The 22,183-nt window shown below is 33.6% G+C and overlaps 1 protein-coding gene across 1 annotated transcript in view; it reads left to right on the forward strand.

Annotated features, from left to right (window-relative positions):
* Positions 1-22,183, forward strand: part of BBOF1 (basal body orientation factor 1) — a 30,486-nt gene that overhangs the window by 4,365 nt on the left and 3,938 nt on the right. The window contains exons 3-11 of the mRNA XM_039883766.1: positions 3,903-3,968; positions 5,782-5,925; positions 12,372-12,452; positions 13,263-13,333; positions 13,768-13,912; positions 15,014-15,507; positions 17,451-17,552; positions 20,779-20,853; positions 21,013-21,127. Coding sequence (XP_039739700.1) covers positions 3,903-3,968; positions 5,782-5,925; positions 12,372-12,452; positions 13,263-13,333; positions 13,768-13,912; positions 15,014-15,507; positions 17,451-17,552; positions 20,779-20,853; positions 21,013-21,127 — 1,293 coding nt within the window. The remainder of the gene's footprint in view (positions 1-3,902; positions 3,969-5,781; positions 5,926-12,371; positions 12,453-13,262; positions 13,334-13,767; positions 13,913-15,013; positions 15,508-17,450; positions 17,553-20,778; positions 20,854-21,012; positions 21,128-22,183) is intronic.

Raw genomic sequence — 22,183 nt, forward strand, 5'->3', positions numbered from 1 at the left:
TTTTATCTATACCCCCTGGGGGTCATTTAGACTCCATTTTTTTCATTATTACATTCCGTGAACATTCTTGTATATGTCTGCATGTGCCCTTTTGTGAGAGTTTCTCTAGAGTAGACAGTTAAATTACTACATTATGGGGTATGCCTAGTTTCAACTTCATAGGAGTTTAAATTGATCTACAAAGAGGTTATACCAATTCATACTGTCACAAGCAATGTATTAGAGTAAGTTCCTGTTTGCCAAATTTTTGTTAATACTTGATATTATACTTAATAATTTTTGCTTAATTTTATGGGTGTAAATTGGTATCTTGGTATTTTAATTTGTATTTTCCTGATTATTTGTCGCTTGAACATCTTCTATATGTTTCTTCACCCATTGTTTGTTTATTTATGTGTTTGCTTCAGTACATGAATGAACTAATGTTGGAGTGATACAACGTATGGCTCCTATGTAAGGGTGATGTGCAAATGCATGAATCATTCCTTAATTTTTTCAAATGCCACTTTTTTGGTGAGACCCTTCCTCACTATCCTCTTTAAAATTAAGACCACTACTTTGTTTTATTTTCTTTGTTATATATTTATTATTTTCTGTCATGCTATATGCATGTTACTTACATATTTGTTTATTGTCTTTTTCTGATTAGAATGAAGCCTCTCAGAAGTAAAGAATTTTGGAGACTTTTTAAAATTGTTGTTCAGTGCTGTATCTCCAGCACCTAGTGTGGGCCTGGCACAAAGCAGGCACTCATTAAATCAAGTTCAAGATGATATTGAAAGTATTTTAGAGAAATCAGACAATGTAATATTTGTGTAGATTTTATTAAATAAAATATAATTTTGTGCATTATTGTCATTTTTTACTTTATTTTCTAGGTAGCCTGTTTTCAGAATTACTTTTTGAAGAGTGGGCATTATCAAAGTTGTCTTCTGTAGAATAGTCTTAAGTAAATTTGAGGCCAGCCATACAAATAATTTTCATAATTCATTACATAGAAGTTTTGTGGCCTCTATTAGCTAATTGATATTGGTCTGCATTTATCAGTATCACTTGTATTTCTTGATTTTCAACAAGAAATACCTCAATATATCAAGGCCCACAACTGTCTGTAGCAAATGCATAATTTTTCACAATCATGGATACCCATTAAAACCAAAGAAACTAATTTGCGGAAAAAAGTAAAGTAGATTCAATATATCCTGGTTAACTAGCTCTCCTATAGTTTTGTTACTCATTCTGCTGTTTTCTTAAACTTTAAACTGTTTATAGTCTTCTTTCGTGTTAATTATAGAAATATTAGAAATGAAATGTTTTTAAAACTTATATATTGAACAAAAGTAGATTTTTCTTAAGAGTGAGTTTTTGTATTTAACGCTTTGTTCAGTCAATCACAAAATAAATATCATTATATTTCACACCTGTCCTACATGGTTTAGGACTGTCTTAATTTCTCTTTTAGAATTTTAAGATTTTCTTTAAACTAGTCTAAGATATCATTTACAACAGTGTTTCACTTCCGTATCCTCTGATTTTATAACCATGTCAAGGAGTTTTTAGTTTAAAAAGCTACCCAAGTTCTCTACTAAAACATCCTTGGAAAAATGATTGATTCCAAGACTGGGGCAGGGAAAGTAAAAGATGAGATTGGGATGTCTTTATGTGCCAGAAAGTAAGTAAAAAATATTAAGGAACACAGGGGCTAGCTGGAAGCAGCTCCCACAGGCCAAATCTGAGATAATCAAAATAAATAATGACACTAATAGATTGTAACCCATTGAATAAATTTAAGTCCATGAGTGCATACACTAATAAATAAATATATACGTTAGTAAATGAGGGAGAAAGAAAAGCTTTTCCTTACAATAGAATTCAATAAATTATTAAATTTTCAAGGAATGGTGATGGAGTTAGAACAGGCACCATTTGGCATCAGTCAAGAATCATCAGTGGATGCTAAAACTAGTGGGTGATAGTTTGATGGCAGAAGGATATTGGTATGTCAAAATATCTTCCCACAAATTAATTAATAATTACAAAAGGAAAAATAGTAACTTTTAAGTGGAGAAAACTGGCAGACACAATCTTAACCAATTGATTAAAATTGACATCAATCACCTCATGATGTGAATCACTGGAAAGAATGCATCATCGCTTTGGCAGTGTATGCCTGCCAAAAATGCATAACCTGAATCTGCTCATGAAGAAACATCAGACAGCCCTAACCTTGGCCAGTATTCAAAAATGTTGATATCATAAATGACAATGACTGAGAAACTGTTCCAGAATGAAGGAGACTAGGATACATGACAACTAAATGTAATGCATAACCAAGGATTATATTCTGGACCAGAAGAAGGAAAGTTGCAATTAAGGACATTATTGGGACAAAGGGTAGTAAAATTTGAATATAGAGTATAGATTATATCAATTTTAAATTTCTTGATTTTGATAATTATACTGTGCTTCTAAAAAAGAATGTCCTTTTTCTTAGGAAATACATAATTATTTAGGGGTAAAGGATCATGATGTCTTAAAGTGATTCTCATATGGTCCAGAAAAAACGATGTAAAAAAGTTTATCATCTGTATGTATTTATATAATTATGTATTTAGATAGATCTATCTACATATACATAGAGAGGGAAATCAAATAGAAAAATTGGGTGAAGAGTGTATGAGGACTCTGTACTCTTCTTGAAACTTTTCTTTTAAAAAGTTACCCAGATAAGAGAAATACAAATAAAAACTACAATGAGGTACCACTTTATACCATGGCTACTATCAGAAAAACAGAAAATAACAAGTGTTGTGGAGGGTGCAGAGAAATTAGAATATTTGTGGGAATATAAAATGGTGCAGCCATTACCGAAAATTACGAGGTTCCTCAAAAAATTTATAAAAGCATTACCATATGATCCAGAAATCCCACTTTCGCGTATATTTTCAAAAAAATTTAAAGCAGGATCTTGGAGAGAGATTTTCATACTCATGTTTGTTGAAACATTAATCACAGCCAAGAGGCTGGAATAACCTAAATGTCCGATGATGGAATGGATGAAGAAAATTATGCAGCCTTAAAAAAGAAGGAAATCCTGTCACATGCTACAACATGGTTGAATCTTAAGAATATTCTGCTAAGTTAAATAAGCCAGTCATGAAAGGACAAACATTGTATGATTCCATGTATATCAAGTATTTAAAGTAGTCAAAATCCACAAATAGAAAGTAGAAAAGTGGTTGCCAAGGGCTGGGGGGAGGGAATGTTGGAGAAGGCATTAATGTTTAATGAGTATTGAGTTTCAGTTTTGCAAGATGAAAAATTTATAGAGATCTATTGTACAACCATGTGAATAAAGAGCACTACTGAACTGTACATTTAAAATGTTTAAGATGGAGTCTACAGCCATGCCACCCCGAACAAGCCTGATGTTTGACTTTGGAAACTAAGCAGGGTTGGGCCTAGTTAGTACTGGACAGGAGACCACCTAGGAAGACCAGGTGCTGTAGGCTTAAAAAATAAGAAATAAGGGATTGTAAACTGACAAGGTCCTTGCAATCTGTGAGGTGAACCAAGGGTTGCCCAGCCTAAAAAATAAATAAAAATAAATAAAATGGTTAAGATGGTCAAATTTAATGTTATATTCTTTACCGCAATTAAAAAGTTATTCCAGTAATTCTGATGATGGCCAGGTTTTGGAAACTGGCAATAGCAGTTTGAGGGTATGGTATACGTCTCCTCTTCTCTTTCCGCCTTACTCAACCTCTCCAACCCTACTGGTTTTAATATTATGTGAAAATAAGGCTATATAATAAAGGCAGGGCACAGAACAATTTCTTTACCTTCCTAATTCTGCATTTTCATTTTCTACCTTCCTAACTCTGTATTTTCATCTTATACAGATTGAAAACCTGAAACAACAATTGAATGAAACAAGGGAAAAAGCCCAAGAGGAGAAGGAAAAATTGGTGAGTATCTAAGTATACTAATACTTCACTTACTGGGTGGTCAGGTTTCTGGCAAGCTTATATTTAAGATAATGAGAATAAATGAATAGGTCCTCTGAGCATCTTAGCAACCTTAAAGCTCACACACTTGTACAGAAGTTCAAAAATACCATAAAAATACATTATTGTAGAAAACTTAGAAAACCATCTTGTATTAGTAGTCCTTACTCATCTTGAGTTTGAAATTCATTCTCGGGCTATTCAGTGGACCAAATGAAACAATACATATTTTTTATTTTTATTTATTTGTTTTATTGAAATATAAGAGACAATTAGTTGCTCATATTTACATTGCATAACTCAATGAGGTTTTTTTTCAATTATAGTTGACATACAATAATGTATTAGTTTCAGTTGTACAGCATAGTGATTAGAGTTCTATAAAACCAACAAAGTGATCACCTCACTAAATCTAGTACCCCTGTTTACCCTTACATATTCAGTACAAAATTATTAACTATTTTCCTTATGCTTCACTTTATATCTCCATGTCTATTTTGTAACAGTCCATTTATACTTCTTGACCTTTGACCTTTTTCACTATTCCTCCCAACCTCCCTCCCAGCAATATATATTTTTTAAAGATTAAAAATATATTATGAAATATATTATGAGCCCATACTAATACTTTCAAGTCAGATGCAGGAATACAGGGTTTTAACTTTATCTGTCTCCTTTCTCGCTCATCAAAAATTCTGGTTCTTAATAATACCAATATAATCGTGTAGTTGCTTTAAACCCCAATACATCAACAGTCACAGAATACTACCACCTACATAGACTAGTAGAAACAGTTTAAGATTTTGTGGGGCACTTTTCCCCTTAGGATTATACCAGTAGGAATCTACTGTAAAAATACAAGATTTAGAAACAATTTGAAATAATTCTTTTCTGGAAGTTTATGCCATCAACTCAACAACACATTTTGCTTTTGATTTTTAGGAGTTGCTTTTGAAAAATAAATTGCACATATAACATTGTGTAATTATGTCATTATAATTATGTAAAATATTTATGTGGTTCCAAAGTCAAATCTATCAAACATGGTGTATTCTGAGAAATCTAACTTTTATCCATGTGTTCACAATATATCAGAGTATATTGTCAAAATGGATTTTTGTCAACCTGTTAGGTGAGACATGGTATTTCAGTGTATTTCAATTTGCATTTCTCTTATTATGAGCTAGGCTGAGTATATTTTCATATGTTTGAGGGTTATTTGCATTTCTTTTGATAGGTCTTATTCATTTTTTTACTGGTATTAATGGTGCTTACAGTGTTATTCTTTTTTCTTTTTCCTCCTCCCTCCTTTTTTTTGTCTTTTCTCTCTCCTCCTCTTCCCTTTATTCTTCCTCCCTCTTCTTTCTCCTCCTCTTTCTTCCCCCTTCCTTCCTCTTTTCCCCATCTTATTCCTCTTTATTTATTAGAGATATTAGTCCTCTTTGTCTCTTAATTTACTAATTTTAATTTAGGGTTACAGATGTTATTTATCTTTTTTACAGAGTAAAAATTTGTTTAGTCTTCTCATGCCTCTTTTTAATAAATAGGTGTATTTTCTATAAAAGATTTGAAAAATATAATTTTTCTTATTCAGGGCACTTGATATCTTTTAAAAAAATGAAAACAATGCAAAATGAAAAGGGATGTTTCTTCAAAGAAAATAGACAAATGGCTTAAGGCTTCAGATGGAACATGTTTCTGTGGGACTTCTGTTCTTTCTCCCAACTCATTTACCTGTTTTTTGTTTTGGTTTTTGTTTTTGTTTTGCATATAGGAACAAAAGTACACTGTGCAAATAAGTGAGCTGGAGGGACAATTCCATCAAAAAGCCAAAGAAATTAGTATGATTCAAACAGAGATGAAAACAATAAAACAATTCCAGAAGAGAAAAATCCAAGTGGAGAAAGAACTAGATGATGTAAGTTTCTTTCCTTCTTTTTTTAAAAAAAGGGGATTAGAATTGACTACTATGTCTACAAAAGCCTTCATAGACATTTACTCCTATTAGATGGTAAAAGACTCCCTTTGACATTTTAGAGATTTTTTGAGAATAAAAGGATAGGACATATCAGTTTAGGACTAGATGCTCAAGATCTTGATGGTTAGACTTTTCTTTTTCTAAGCATTGATTTCTTTGAAAATTCCACATATTTTAGCCAGCACACCCTCTCACATTTATCAGCAGTTAAACCTTTATAGTGACGTCAATAAGAAACTACAGTTCTTTAAAAATATTAAGGGCAAAGCAGCAAAGTCCCTAAGGAGTAATATTTAGACTGATGAATGATAATTTTAGAAAATTTTATAAGGCTCTCTGGGTAGGGTTGAGTAGGGTGAGGAAAACTGAGTACTTTCATAAAGTTTTTCTGACCTTACTATGCTCTTTCTCTTACTTTCCATTCCCTCAGTTCAGAAGATAGTTTTATTGCATTAATAATAATGCAACAAATGTCACAGATGTGTGCCAGGCACAGGTAGCTGAAATCAGTTTTGTGACTTTGGACAAATTACTTAGCCTCTCTATACCTTGGGTTCCTCATCTGTAAAAGGCAGATAATAAGAGTTACTGTCTCATACTGTTGTAAGGATTAAGTGAGTTCATATATGTAAAGTGCTTAAAATAGTATATATCACATAGAATTATATTAACAGTGGTGCATAGCTCTTTGCAAAATAAAAAAGTCCTGATTTGTAGCATTTGCTGATTTCCTTGGGAGTAAATACTTTCATTATGGCCAATTTCAAGCTACTAATGCTTTAACAACCTGCGAGCAAAATTCCTGATAGGAGCTTGCTCTAACACTCTACTGAATATACATGAATACTCTAGTAATATAAGTAGTAATAATAGAAGCAGTATTGCCACCAAAGATAACCATATAGCAACTTACTGTAGGGGTTAAAAGTTGATGCTCTGAAGTCAGACTGCCAGAGTATAAATACTGTCTTCACTATTTGGATATCTTGCTAAATTTCTTTATCTGTAATATGGAGATGATAATAATAGTACCAACTTCAAAGGGTCATTGTGAAGAATAAATGAAATAATCTGTGTTATATGCTTAGCACTGTGTGATAAATATTACCTGTTGTTGCTTATTCTGCTGCTGTTATTACTTCTGCTCAAAATTATGATTATTATGGTTAGTAATATTTAAGTTTTTTTCTCTATCCCTTTTAGTGCCTCTCACTCTCAATCACGGTGTGTCCTTCAAGCATGCAGTTTCTCTCAGGCTCTCCTCTGGCTACCCAGGGTGCTACTTAGCAAGAACAAGCTTTGATGGGAAACCAAAGTTTATCTTGTTTCTGTTTACCTTTTAGCTAACTGCTAAATTGAAAGGGTATATGAGAAATGAAAAAGGTAGATAAGATAATGTAGTAGTTGAGATCATTGACTTCATGTCCTGGCTCTGCAGCTGATAGATGTGTAGCCTTGGATAGTCTTAATTTCTCCGAGTCTCCGACTCCTCATTTGTAAACTGTGGCTATTGTATCACCTATCTCCTCTTAGAGATGTTGTATGGATTAAATAATGTAATGTGTAAAGTACTTAGCTCATTGTCTTATACTAATTCCTAGTAAGAATAATAGCATAGCAATTATTGATCTTTTGATCATCGTTATGATTATCTAGCTTTAAAAATCTTAATAGAGGACTCTTTGAAGCTCTAATTAAAAGACCGAGTCAGTACATTTTAGGCAAGTTGGGGAATGGGAAGATATTTTCTTAGATTGAAAGGAATGTGTTACCATCATTGTATAATTATCTCAAAATCTTTCCATGAGGCTGACTTTGTTCATAAGCTTGATTACTTGTTGCTTTATAACCATCGTTATAACTGTTGCTTTAAAATTGTTCTGAGTTATGTTTTCATAGCTCACCAGTATACAATCCCTTTTGCAGTGTTTTCTGGGGGATCTTTCTATGGGTTTCAAGCATTTTAAAGTCCTTAAAATAGCAGTTATATAACTGTCTTCTCTAGTTGTTTTATGTTTGTGTTTTTTAATCTTTGTAAACTAAAGGGAATAAGAGCCACATCATCTACTTGTGTATGTACTTGTCACTGCTCACTAATTCCTAGACTAGTACCTAATAATAAAACTTGCTAAATGAATGATATAAGGAACCATCTAAAACTAAAACATTTCATAGAATTCATAGAGTCTTAGAGCTGGAATAAACTTTAGGGCTTATTTAAGTCATTCTACAGGTGAGGAAAACAGACACAAAGATGTTAAGTGACTTTTGTGGTAAGTTATAAAGCTGGTAGCAGAATCACAGTGTCCTGAAATCCTATCCAATACTTCTATTTCTTTACCTGCATTAGTTACCTATTATTGTAGAACAAACCACTGTTTGTTTTAATGGCTTAAAACAATAAAAAACATTTGTTAAAAGCACAATTTCCATGGATCAGGAATTCGGGAGCAGTTTAGCTAGCTGAGTAGTTCTGACTCAGGGTTTCTCGTGCGGTTGCAGTCAAGGTATCAGCCAGGGCTGCAGTCATCTGAGAGCTTGATTGAATCTTGAGGATCTGCTTGCAAGGTGCCAACTCACATGACTGTCACATCTGTGCTGGTAATTACTGGGAGGCCTCAACTTCGTCACACATGAGACTCTTCACAAGCTACCTTAGTGTGCAACTTGAAGGATGACTTCACTGAGAGCAAGTAATTCAAGAGAAAGCCAGAAAGAAGCTATCCTTTTCTTGACCTAGCTGGAAATCACATAGCATGACTTCTGTCATATCCTATTAGTTAGAAGTAAATTCCTAAGTCTGACCCACATTCTAAGGGTGGGGAATTAGGGTCCATCATTTGAAAGGAGGACTGTCAAAGAAGTTTGCCCGTATCTTAAAACCACCACACCACCACAGTCCGAAATACACACTGCTACAGGAATGATCTTAAAATATCACAGTTCTAATGATGTTCTGATCACCTCCCTCAAGTATCTTCTTTAGTATTTCTCTACTGACAATAGAATATTTCCCAGACACCTTAGTATGAGTGTCAAAACCCTACATCTACTTTGGAACATTATTGTCTCCTTTTACTACCCCTCCCCATGCATACCCCTTTTAATCCACTCAAACTGGACATGTACTCACCCCTGAAATCTTTCTGCCTTTGTTACTTTGTTCACACTGTTTCTTCTACCTGAAATATACTTCTGATAGATCTCTGTCCATTAAAATTTTACCTGTCCTTCCAAAGCTCAGCTCAAATGCATTTTCCATGAGACCTTCCCTCAGAGTCCTTTTTAAAAGTACTAATTTTCTTCCTGCCATTTGTGACAACTTGGATGAAACCTGAGGGCATTATGCTAAGTGAAATAAGTCAGACAGAGAATGACAAATACTGTTTGATATCACTTATATGTGGAATCTAAAAAAAGCCAAACTTAGAGAAACTAGAGTGGTGGCTACCTGGGCTGGGGGAAGGGAGAAATGGGGAGATATTGGTTAAAGGGTACAAACTTCTAGTTATAAGACTGACAACTTCTGGGTAATCTAATGTATAGCTTGGTGACTATAGCTAATAATACTGTATTATATACTTAAAAGTTTCTAAGAGAGTAGATCTTAAATGTTTTCACCACAAAAAAAGAAATGGTAATTATGTGACAGTATAGAGGTGTTAGCCAATACGATGGTAGTAATCATTTTGCAATATATAAGTGTATCAAATCAACATATTGTACACCTTAAACTTGCACAATGTTATATGTCAATTATATCTCAATAAACTGGAAAAAAATACACAAAAAGACTATTAGCAGGAAAAAAAAGAATAATTTTTCTATGTGTTCCCTTAGCATTTTGTATCTCTTTTATACTACCTAGCCCATTCTGTCTCGATATTATTATTTTTCATTTGTCTTATCTCTCCTACTAGATTATAAATTATTTGAAGTATAAACAGTATTGTCCTTTGTATTAATCAACATGTAAGATACACAGTAATGCTCAATGAATATTTGTTAAATTCTGAGTGGGTCTTTCCATTAAAAATGTAATTGAAGGGATATCAAGTTTTCTAACTAAATGGGAGGAACCCTTTCACAATGTAAATGTATATCAAATCACGATGGAGATTTGAAGTACCTTATAATTTTGTCAATTATATTTCAATAAAGCTGAAAAAAAAGTTTAGAAGGAATATCAAGTTTTCTTTCATATTAAAATGCTGCAGATTGAATCAAGTTAAGTTCCTTAAATTTTCGGGGACTCTCAAAATAGTCATCCTAAGTGTAGGTATACATTCTGAATCAAAAGTGGATTAGGAACTAGCTGTGCATATTCTAGTTGGCCACAGTGTGATTATTATTATTATTTTTTTTAAAGAACAACGTTGCCACCTAGGGGAGAAATAGATTTCAAACATTTCAAAGAGGGCTGTTGGGCCAGAAGACTTAAAATTCAAAGGCAAAAAGGATACTGGCTTATGGGAGAAAATAATGTAGTTCAAGGAATCCCAAATACGAGATAATTAAGGCAAGTGTGGGGGCCCATGAACTTAAAATTGGAGGATATACATAAATGAAGGAAATTAATTATACTACATATAGAATTCATTATAAAATTTAAAAGAGACTAATTAAATTTAGATTATCAAAAGGTAATCAAAGCATAAATTTTAAAGAAAAAATTATTTCTATCTGATTAACAGAAGAAGCAAAAATTGGTAGGTTTTAGTTATTTTTTAATTAATTATTTTAGTCTTTCTTTTTTGGACAAAGTGATAATACCCATGTCAGCAAATTTAGCTGATACAAAAAGAAGAAAATCATACACACACACCCTCAATTACACTATGTAGAGGTAACCATTGTTGATATTTCGGTGTGTTGAAAATATCTGTATGTTATTTTTACGAAAATAAAGTCATGATGCATAAATTGTTAACCTGATTTTTTCACTGTGCATTGTGAACATTTTTCAATGCCATTACATGTTTTTCTATAAAATCTTTTGAGTAGATACGTGAAATTCCATTGGGTAGATTTATCATGATTTATTAATCAGTCCTTTGATGCTAGATATTTGGACTGTTTCCTAATTTTTCACTATTATATACTGTGATGAACATCTAAGTAAAAATATTTTTCTGTATCTTTAATTAGTTTTTAGGGTAACTTAGAAGTGGAATTTATAGGTTAAATAACATAAACTTTTAAAGGTTTTTGATATGCATTGTCTAATTATCTTTCAAAAGATTCATTTATTAATTTATAGATTTTTGAGGGAGTCCAGTGGCACAGTGGGGTGGTAGACGTTTCCATAAACTTATATATTCACATTAATTTTAAAAGTATTTGACAATGTAAGAAGCCATTTAAAAAAAGTATGTACATAAGACAAGGTGAAAGAAGAACATCTAAAAGAGATCATATAAAATAGAGATTTAATGCAGTTAGGACAGAGATCACAGTAAGGAAAACTTAAGTATAAGAGGGGACAATATTAGATGTAATGACAATAGCAATTAAGCATTATACTTAAATGGTTACTATTCTAAGTACATGTATTATTTGTTATTTAATCCTTGCCACACTCCTATGAGATAGCTACTATTATTATCCTCTTTTTATTCCTAGAGATCTGAGACTTTGAGAAGTTAAGTGACTTGCCTAGAGTCAAACAGCTGGTAAATGAGTGAGGTAGCACCTGAACTCTGGTCTTCTCGCAGCCTTTTTTATGGCATGAATATTAGAATGAGTATGCTTGTTTTGATCTGATTGATTCTTGCCAGGATCATAACTTTAAATTAGCTCAACTTTCTCTGCCTAGAATTTTGTCCTTTTTATTATATGTAGTTTTAGAGGACAGAAGGATCCAGCCAGGGGAATCGAAGGAAGGTTTTTTTTTTTTTTTAGATTAATACTAAGAAGCATTTTCTAAAAATGGGAACTATTAAGGGGCAGCTTAATGAATTAATGAGATTTGAATTAGTGATACTTCTATCTCAAGATGTTTTTCTCATAGAAGAGATTTCTATATTAAGTGAGAGATTGTATTATCTGATTCATAAGTTCCCTTCCAATTCTAAAATATGATTCTGTGATTCCACACATTTAAAATGAGGATATTTCAAAAATATGATTATGAGAACATCTTGTCTGAATATTCTGAGAACTGTTATTCATGAAAGGCTTTTTAGGAACTTATTATTGATCTTGTAAGTCTATAGAAGTTTAAGGGAAATAGGGTCCTCATAGGCAGGGACAGTTTTTCTGTGTGTTCAGGATTAAGAGGTAATATGTAACAGAAAGTGTTTATTGAGAATTTTTTAGGAATATGCCCCAATCAACCCCATTTCCTATTGACTAGTTGGGGTTTTTTTTTCTTTTTTTAATTTTAGCTGAAGGAGAATTTAAGGAGCACAGAGCGGAAACATCAGGAGACTCTTAGAAGATTGGAAAACAGGTTTTTTGAAGAAAAGGTATGATATATTAGGGTTAATTAAGAAATTTTTTGATTACTAGAACAACATAATTGTACTTATATACATTCTGAGATATGTCAACCTTCCATTTGGTATCTTAGAAGATTGTTATCAAATCATAGTAGAATAAAAAACAGGGAAAATAAATCTATTCTAGATATCTCAATGTCTAGTCTCTTCCCTACTTCCAGTTAAGAGATTCTTGAAATCCTTAAGAGAGATTGTCATCTTACCAAGGCTTTAGGACACATCCCTCTCAGCATGGTGTTCCCCTGGTAGAACTAAAGCTGCATGTACCCCATTATATAGGGGAGTCGGGATTGAAGAAGTCACTGTGGTACGCATGAAGTACATGTTAATTATTATTGTTTGGATCCCATCCTAGAATATAGTCTCCATGAGAACAGGGACCTTATCTGTTTTGTTCACCACAGAATCTCTAGTATCTGAAAAATCAGCTACACAAAAGCACTTGATACAAATTTGTTGAATGAATAAGTTATGACTCTCTTCATTATATTTAGCAAAAATTTTTCCCAGCTCTGCTTTCCTATACTGATGTGGAATTCTTTTCCCTATTTCTCTGTCATGTCGCTTTTTTAATGTGGAAATTGGGAGGTACCCTAGGGTTCCTGTGTTCACGCTACCCTCTTTGCTGGCTCCTCCGTTAATACTTGGAGTATTTCACATCAGGTCATATGGATAGAAGCGTTTTATTTGATATTATAAAATAAATACTTAACTTTTTGATATGTAAATTTTGTTGTTAGAAATATAACTATTAAAACAGCCTATTTTCTTTTTTAGCACCGACTAGAACAAGAGGCTGAAAAAAAGATAATAATGCTGGCAGAGAGAGCCCACCATGAAGCTGTTGTGTAAGAGACTGCTGCCTTTTTTCCTTTCTGATAGCCTCTCTTACCTCTTTGCGGGTCTCTTTTGTTCTTATCTTTTTGTCTTTCCACTTCTGTCCAGGTTTGCATTCTTCAAATTATCTGGCTTACTTTCCCTCACTGTTTCTAGAAAGAGAACTTTGTGTCCCCGCTCCTCACCCCTCTGCCTTTCCTGTAGTAGCATGGTGTGAGGCTAAGAAAGGCTTTGAAGTTAGATTGGTTCTCAACATATGTATCAACTGAGTGTAGGAAGATTCCTTAACTTTTTTTAAAATTAAATTTCTTTATCTAAAAATGGGGTTAATAATAGCAACCTTGCAGGATTGTCTTTATTATTAATGTTAAAGCAATCATTGCTTAGTTTGGTAATATCTAAAACTTAGGCCTCTGTTTTGAGATCTTATATCTGTTTATTTCAGGCAACTGAACAATGCTGGAAGAGCTGTTTTTAAAGAAAATGTTTATCTCCAGAAAGCTCTGGCATACCACCTGCAGGAAGCTGATGCTCTACAAAAAAATTCTGAGAAGTTGCAAGAGACTCAGACTTTCCTTTTACATCAAAAGGTTCCCACTCTCATTTAGACTTCGTTTTCTATCTTTTTTTTGTTGTTGTTGAAAGATTGGGTTGGTAAATACAAAGCATTGAGTAAAATAAAGATAAATAGGGACAATGGGACCATTTTTCTTCTGTCTGGTTGAGGTACCTTTCTTATCTGAAACAATTAATTACTTAATGACTAAGAAGCATTAGACTTGGCTTTATAAAGAATACATCAGAGAAAAATATATATAACTCCTATCATCTACTACCTGAGAATATTTGTTTTGCTTTGCTTGGAGTTGGTCCCTGAATCACTTGGGAATAGGTTCAGCTATGAGTTACAGCCCTGACAACAATGGCATCAACAAATAAAAGCTTATTCTCTCACCTAAAGGAAGTCTGGAGGTAAGCAATCCAGAGCTGGAATGGTAGTGCCACAAAGATAACAGAAACTTCAGTTCCTTAACTCTGCTCTACAACATGCGGTTTACATCCTTAAAGTCACCTCATGGCCCATGGCAGCTACTGGAGCTCTAACCATTACTCAAACAGCAGGAAGGAAGAAAGACAAGAGGGAAAATGTATACCCTTCCCTTTAGTGGTCTTCCTAGAAGTTCTACACACATTTCCACTTAACATCTCATTGACTAGAACTGAGGTGGCCATGCTGAACCACAAGGGAGACTGGGAACTTTCAACTGGTCTTGCTGACTTCCTGAGTAAAGTTGGGGTTTTATTACTAAGGAGAAAAGGGAAAATGGACATTGGGATAGGTAAATAGCAGATTGCCAGAGTTTTCAGTACATAGTTGTTAAATTAATATTTTATCGTATAGTCTTATTGATTTTAGAACTATCCTTTTGATAATATAAAATATTTAAACTTTCAGAATTTTAGAGGAAGGAACGTTTCTTAATTAGCAAAATCAGTGATCTTCAGACAAGGTCCAGACAAGGACCCTACGATGTTTTTCACTCCCTATAATCAGAATAGCAAAGTATCACCATCTCACTAGACTTCAAACTCAAATCTCATGAAGCAGTGGAAATTGGTGAGGAACTTTTAAGTTCAAATTAATTAAAGAAAAAAAAAATCTCTCACCTCTCTCATCTTTCTATTTTTAGGAGATCAATGATTTATTGGTTAAGGAAAAGATTATGCAACTTACCCAGCAAAGATCACAAATCCAAATTCTTCAGAAGAAGGTCATAAGCTTGGAGACTGCCCTGAGTTGTATGACCAGAGAGTTTGAAACGGAAGTTTTAAAACTACAGCAGCAGGCAATGGTACATAACCAAGAGGGTCAGTTTGAAATTTACAACCTACAGTACCTTCTTCAGATGAAGGACAGGGAAATGAATCGAGTGAAGAAGCTTGCCAAGAATATACTGGATGAGAGGACAGAAGTGGAAAGGTTCTTTTTAGATGCTCTACACCAAGTGAAGCAACAGATCTTATTGAGCAGGAAGCATTATAAGCAAGTAGCACAAGCTGCTTTCAATTTTAAAATGCGGGAGGCATGTGCAAGAAGAACAGAATATCCCAAAATTCGAACATTTGACGGCAGAGAGCACAGCACCAATAGTGTGGATCAGGATCTTATGGAGGCTGAAAAATGGTACTAACCATGCTTTGATATTTTATCTTTTGTGCTGCTATTTTTGTGCCCTTTAGAGAAATAACCCTGAAAAGTTCAGTTTGATAATATCTAAGTATTGACTAGATTACTCAGAAAGTTACTTGAGGACAGGAACTGACTTACTTATCTCTGTAACCCATATGCTTACCATAGTTTGTAGGACCTAATAGATATTCTTATTTGTTCTTTAGAATGTCATTGTAGTATCTTTTAACATGTTCCTTTATTTTATGTCCTGTAAACTGATTACAAAGGTTTGATTAGATTGAGGTTAAGCATTTTTGATAAACATACTTTCATAAATATTTTTTAAGTTCTCTTTACTGAAATAAAATTCATAGGTAATAATATCTAACTAAACATATAATTTAAAAAATTAATATAGCAATTCTTTGTTGTACAGAACTCTCCCAATAGTACTCCCCATCACAATCTCCATAGGTTTCCAAAATACACTCTGGAGAGCTACTGCCACTATGATAAAGGTAGCAAAATTCTTGAGACAGTTGTAGCTTCTATAAATGATTAATCGCTTCCTGTTAGCACTTTTATCTGTTAGAGCACTCTTCCCCCTATTAATCATGGATTGAGTTATGATACATTTTAAAGATTATTCTTAAAATTATGCTTTATATCCCCATTCAATTAGATTCTTTTAACTCAAGAAACTAAAAAGGATTCCGTACTACTATATACTTAACATTTTATTAAGAGTAATTCTAAATGTGTTTTCTGCTTTAAATTATTTTTTAATGGACTAATTTGTAGGTTCTTTTAAATTATGTAGCTGCTAGGAAGGTCGGACATGGTTAGTGGCTTTGGAAAGATAAGACTCTTCTTCAAAAATGCCCATATTATGTATAATTTTTTACCTTCTCGCCTTAGTCAGAAATCTGTAATAACACTTCTATTACCTAAAGATTCACTGTAATTTCCTTTTATTTAACAAGTTAAGCAAGTTTTGAGTCCCTATCAAACATAGGCAGTTTTACTTTTTTTTTTTGTCTACTGTATATTAAGTGGTATATAGGTTTTCAGAGGAAGGTACATGAAATGATTCTCCACATTGTTATTGCAGAAACTGGAATTTTTCTATTCTGCCTTCTGTGTGACATTTTTGCTGCTGAGCAATTTGTCACCTTAACCTCAGTTTCCTATTGCTTGTACCAGCAAAGCAGGAATGGTGGTTAAAATATTACATCATCTGCTTAAAAGGCAGATTGGAGAAGGACAGTTGAAGGATGTGGTGATCCTAAGGCAAAACCTAAACTTAAAGAAAATTATCCCAAGTGCCCTATATGCCAAAGTTTCAACATCAGTACTCTATCTACATGTCAGCCAGCTTTTTAAAATTGCAAGTGGACTGAATCTTCTGAGATAGTTATATAGTATAGGTAAAGACCTGCCTAGAAAGCTTAGCTACAGCCTAATTAGGAAATAAGAAAATAGACTAGATGAGTTACATGTTATTTTCTAAATTTATCTTTGTTACTCTATCTTCATAGCAAAATTATCTAATACAAAAAGAAATGTTAAAGGGAATTTATCAATAATATCACTACACAACTGTTTTGTTTCTTATTTCTTTTTGTCTTTGTATCTGGGTATATTATGTCATATTACAACTTTCTGTTTATTTGCTTGATGTTTGAGCACACTTTTTTCATGTTATAGTTTTTCTTATTTTTATTTTAATGATATATAACATTTCGATTTGGCTAGTGTACTGATATTCTTTTCCACTTTATAATGTAATGGACAGTTTGCTTTGTAGTCATTACATTTGGAAACCTCATAACATTCAGTTATGGTTTGGAAATTTTTTCTTCTCCTGTTTACATATTATATATTTTTTAAAAAGGACAGATGCTTACATTGACCATAATTTTCCTTTCACTTTTTTTTTTTTTTTAATTTGTTAGGACAGATATTCAAGGAAATGTGGATATTGGAGATTTGACCTGGGAGCAGAAGGAGAAAGTCTTACGATTGCTCTTTGCAAAAATGAACGGTTTTGTTCCTAGGTAACTCCCTATTTCTGTGGTGGAACACCAAGTTGTTATCAACCCTAGAAACTATATAGGAACAATGAATTAATTTTCACTTAGAATTAAAGGGATAGGAAGAGACCAGAAAATATGAGTCATAGTGCTTAGATACTGCAACTCTCAGAGGTAAAGAATGGGAGATGAATGAATGAGCACAAAAATGAAAGATGAATTAGAATTAAAGGGGGAGGTGAGAAAAGATATTAATCTTAGATGTTTAAAGTAATGCTTGCTAAGAAGGTACAACATTGCTCAGCTGAATGAGTGGTAACTGAAGAGAAACATAACAATTGTTAACATTTTATTGGTTTGCAAAGATAAGTAAATGATTTTTTTAAAGCTGATTATTAATTCAGAGAATCTCTAATACCAAGAAAAAGACTTAGAAATTAAAACAAAAATCCACAGATATTCCAAATAATTCTTTTTAATTAGTTTTCATTCCCTCCACTATGTTTTGTCAGTAACTATAATCCTAGTAATGAACTATAAAGTAGTAAAATAAATCACCCACTTATTGATTGCTTATTACATGCTTAGCACTGTGTTAGGTACTATGGGGATTCCAAAGAATTGAGAGACATTGCCCTTAATCTCAAAGCTTAGAATCTGGTTGCCTAAGCAAAACCAAACATAACAAGGAAGAAAATAAAGTGGCACAATAAAATATAACTGAGTTCAAATAATATGTCAGTGGGCTAGAGTAGTCAGGGAAGACTTCACTCAGACTGAAAGCGTATGACTCTGTGGGGTGCCTTGTAAGATAGTGGGATAATAGAGAGTGGGGGTAGGGGCACATCAGGCAAGGGGCTTAGTAGGCAGCTTAAGCAAAAACCCAGAGGAAGGAATGGATATTGGGTATTTAGGGAACACTGAGGGAAAACTTCCTAGCTTGAGGAAATTTGGTAATGTAAGAGTAATTAGTAATTAGAAATAAGGTTTAATCTATAATTAAATTATGTTGAGGCTTAAAAACCATGCAGAAAAGCCTGAACTTATGCTATTGTAGATTCTAAAGCAGTGTAACACTTTTCTTTTCTGCCTTGAAGAACTACAAAGAGCAATAAGCCACACTCTCATACTCTCACTGGAAGGGCTCACAGGTCATTGTTCTCAGAGCTAACCTGAATCTAATAGTGACAAGTATGATGGATTGGAGGACAAAAATAGAGGTGGGGACCAACAGAAGCTACCATACTACTCTGGATATGTGGTAATGAGGGGTTTTAGGCAAGAGTGGGAGCAGTCAGGAAAAACGGGGAGAAACTGAAAGACACTCAGGAAAGAAAAACAGGATGTGGTGATAAAGGACTAAAACGAATAAAGAAAACAAAGTGTAAATGTTTAAGTTTTTTGGATTAAGAAATGAAAGAATGGTGATGTGAAAGGCAAATGAAAAATCTGGAAAGCCAGTGTGAGGGAAATGTTTAAATTTTATTTAATCCATCTACCAACTCATTTAACGTATACATACTGAATAGCTGCTATTATTAAGGATATACTGTTGAGCAAATAAAGACATCATACCTAATCTCAGGGTGTTTGTGGTCTACATGGGAAGAAAAACATTCAAATCACACAAATAAATACAAAAGTATAACTGATATAGGCTCAAAGGAGTAGTATAAGAGCCTAGATTAGGAGAATCTGAACTAATTGAGGAGGTCAGGAACATTTCTGAGGAAGTAGAAGCTTGAGCTGACCTCTAAAAGGTAAATAGGAACAAAAAAGGAGGAAAAAAATTCTAGGTAGAAGAAATAGAAAGTATTTTCAGCGTCAAATTGGAAGTGACAATATGTTGCTGCCGTGAAAAACACTTAAGGCATTGTAAATAGTGATTGGAGTACAGATGTTAGTTTGGGGAGAAAGATTTGAGCATGTTTAGTGAAAACTGGTAGTTGAGTTCAGGAGAGTGGATAAAGGTAGAAAAGTAAAGGGCTGAAGCTAGAACCTTTAGGAATAAGCACAATTAATAAACAGGAAAACAAAGAAGAGTACAACCAAAAGAGTAGTTTAAAGAAGTATAGGCTAAATGGAAGATTAAAGACTTTGAAATAGCTTTTGTGTCTCTGGTAGCCCTCCAAAGAAGTGGTGGTAGGATCTATGTTGTAAGTAATGAATTTAATGTCTCATTTTGAGTTGACTTTTCTGTACCCCCGAGTTCCAGGCCTCAAGTGCCATACCGTGTTGTTTTCAGCACTGGAGGAACAAAGGAACTTGAGTGAAATCTTTCACACCAAAACAATGAACTTAAACCTGGCCACAATGGAACCATGTCTAAGCCTGTCAGAATTTCATGCCAGGGTTGGATGAAGGAAAAGAAGATAGGACTAGAATGGTGAAATACTGAGATAAAGATAGGATTAAATGAGAAAGCTCAGAATGGAGCGGAATTAAATGATAAGAGGTCTACCAAGGCAAAAAATTAGGAAGTTGGTAGGAGTTCACAATGATTGTGTATCATTGTGACTCCAATAGTATAATATTGTGTGTGTGTGTGTGTGTGTGTGTATGTGATAGAACTAAGTCAAAGGAGTATAACCAATAAACTGTACTCTTCAGTGCATCAGCAACTCTGGCACTAGTAGTAGCTAACATGCATTATCAGACTATTTAATATTGATAGATTTTGAATGAGTTTATACTGCTTTCATGTGTACCTAGTTGACAGATTTTAGGAGTGAGATGTGTGTCTTTTATCTGCTGCCAAATCAACCTACTATACTTTTTGAAACTGTTAAGCTTGCTTTCAAATTAGAACATCGAATTAGTAATATGTTTATTTTCTGTCCTTAAACCAGACTTTCCAGTATATAAGGAGAACTTTTCATACTGTGTCTGTCTCCATTAGTTAACCTTTTTGTGTTTTGTGGTTCTTTTCATGGCAAGGGAATTTTCCTGGCTATTTTGGTCAGTATTCTGGTTCAAACTTGCCCATCACCATTAATAGCTGTTATGTATCATCATCATAATCATCTCAATAAATATTTCCATTTCTTAAGTTCAACGTCTCAACTTCAAAAGAATATAAATTTATATTAACTTGCCTAACATTATACTGTCTCTCTGTGTGTAAAAGCTCATTTTTAAAAATGAGAAGCCTATTTAACTGAAGCATTCATTTATTTAAGCACTTTTAAAGTGTAGTTGAAATACCTGGCACAAGGAGACACTGCCTCACTTTAACTTTTTCCCACCACAGGAAATACAGCCACAGTTCTAGGCCTCCAGTTCCAGATTATGTTGTGTTGGACAATGGAGAAACAGAGGAATTTGGGTAAGGTCTCTCTTGACAAAGCCATGAGCGAGTGCCTGATCATAGTGGTTCTTGTGGACATCTTATACGTGCTCAAACTGAGTGAGAAGTCTGTTGTTCTGAATCAGGTTCCATGTGTGTCTGGTTATTGACAGGTCTGTTATTTTGTCATTATTGCAGGGATGAAAGTAAGCTTCAAGATCAAACCTTTATCACACAGCAAGTACCAATTGCAGACTCTTCTGGTGAACTGATAATATCCAAAATTCAGAAAGGATCACAAGAGTCTGACATGGTAAAGAGTCTGTAATCTAACCAAACAATACACTTAACTGTTACCTTTCTCCATGCAGCTTCTTGCTAAGTCACAGTCCTTTAGCTTTACTAGCCAGGAGTTCTCAGGGGTCAGTGAAATGAGTAATACCTTTAGTTGAAATCATGGACATTTGTATCACAATATCCACACTGAAAAAGGCATACACTTAATGCATATTTGTGCCTCTTTTAGTGTGGACAACCTATTAACTGCCTTTGGCAATATACAGCCTAGCCAAAATATGTACTATCTTTTATGTAAGAATAAACATGATGACCATGTAACTCTTGGCTTTGGACAGAGGTTGGAAGTCTGAGTCACTAGAAGCTCGGGGACAAGATTACAAGGAAGTATGGCACCATTAAAAAAAGAAAGCCAGATTTTCTTTTTAAGAGCTTTTTATTAAAAATTTGTTATTTATAATCAGTACAATATAAAATCAGAGAAATTTCAAATGAGGTCACATCAGAGCAAAAAGAAAATAAAATACTGAATTTTTTAGCTGCTACTAGCATAAACATAACTATAGATTTTTTTCCATCTCAGAAACAAGAAGCTTTTGAGTAGAGAAGCTAGCCAATGAAATTGATTCCAATAAGGACAACACAATTCTCATTAGTTAGTATTTTTTAAAAAGTGATTTCCCTTAAATGTAAGGAAAATTTAGAAGTCGCTGTGATTATATTTAATTCCATTTGGAACTTAGGTAATATGACCTTTTATCCAACCTAGCCTGTAGTTGTTGGATTGAATTAAATATCACTACCACTGGCCAGATGTGATAAGAGATAAAACAAGGAGCATTCTATAAATTTTTATTGCCTCATCTCTTTAGGAAGGCAAATCTAAAAAAGGAAAAGAAAAAAAAAGACCCAGTAGGGTCATAAATGTATTTTACTAAATACCAGTCATCTTAAGTGATTGAAGATTTTGACATTCTATCTAGTTCATGGTAATAATAAGCCTAAAATCTATAGAGTGCACATTTTCACTGAATAACCCCATGATTAGGTTAGCATTACCCATATGACTAAT

Source organism: Pteropus medius, unplaced genomic scaffold (genome assembly GCF_902729225.1).
Source record: "Pteropus medius unplaced genomic scaffold, Ma_sr-lr_union100, whole genome shotgun sequence".
NCBI lineage: Eukaryota > Metazoa > Chordata > Mammalia > Chiroptera > Pteropodidae > Pteropus > Pteropus medius.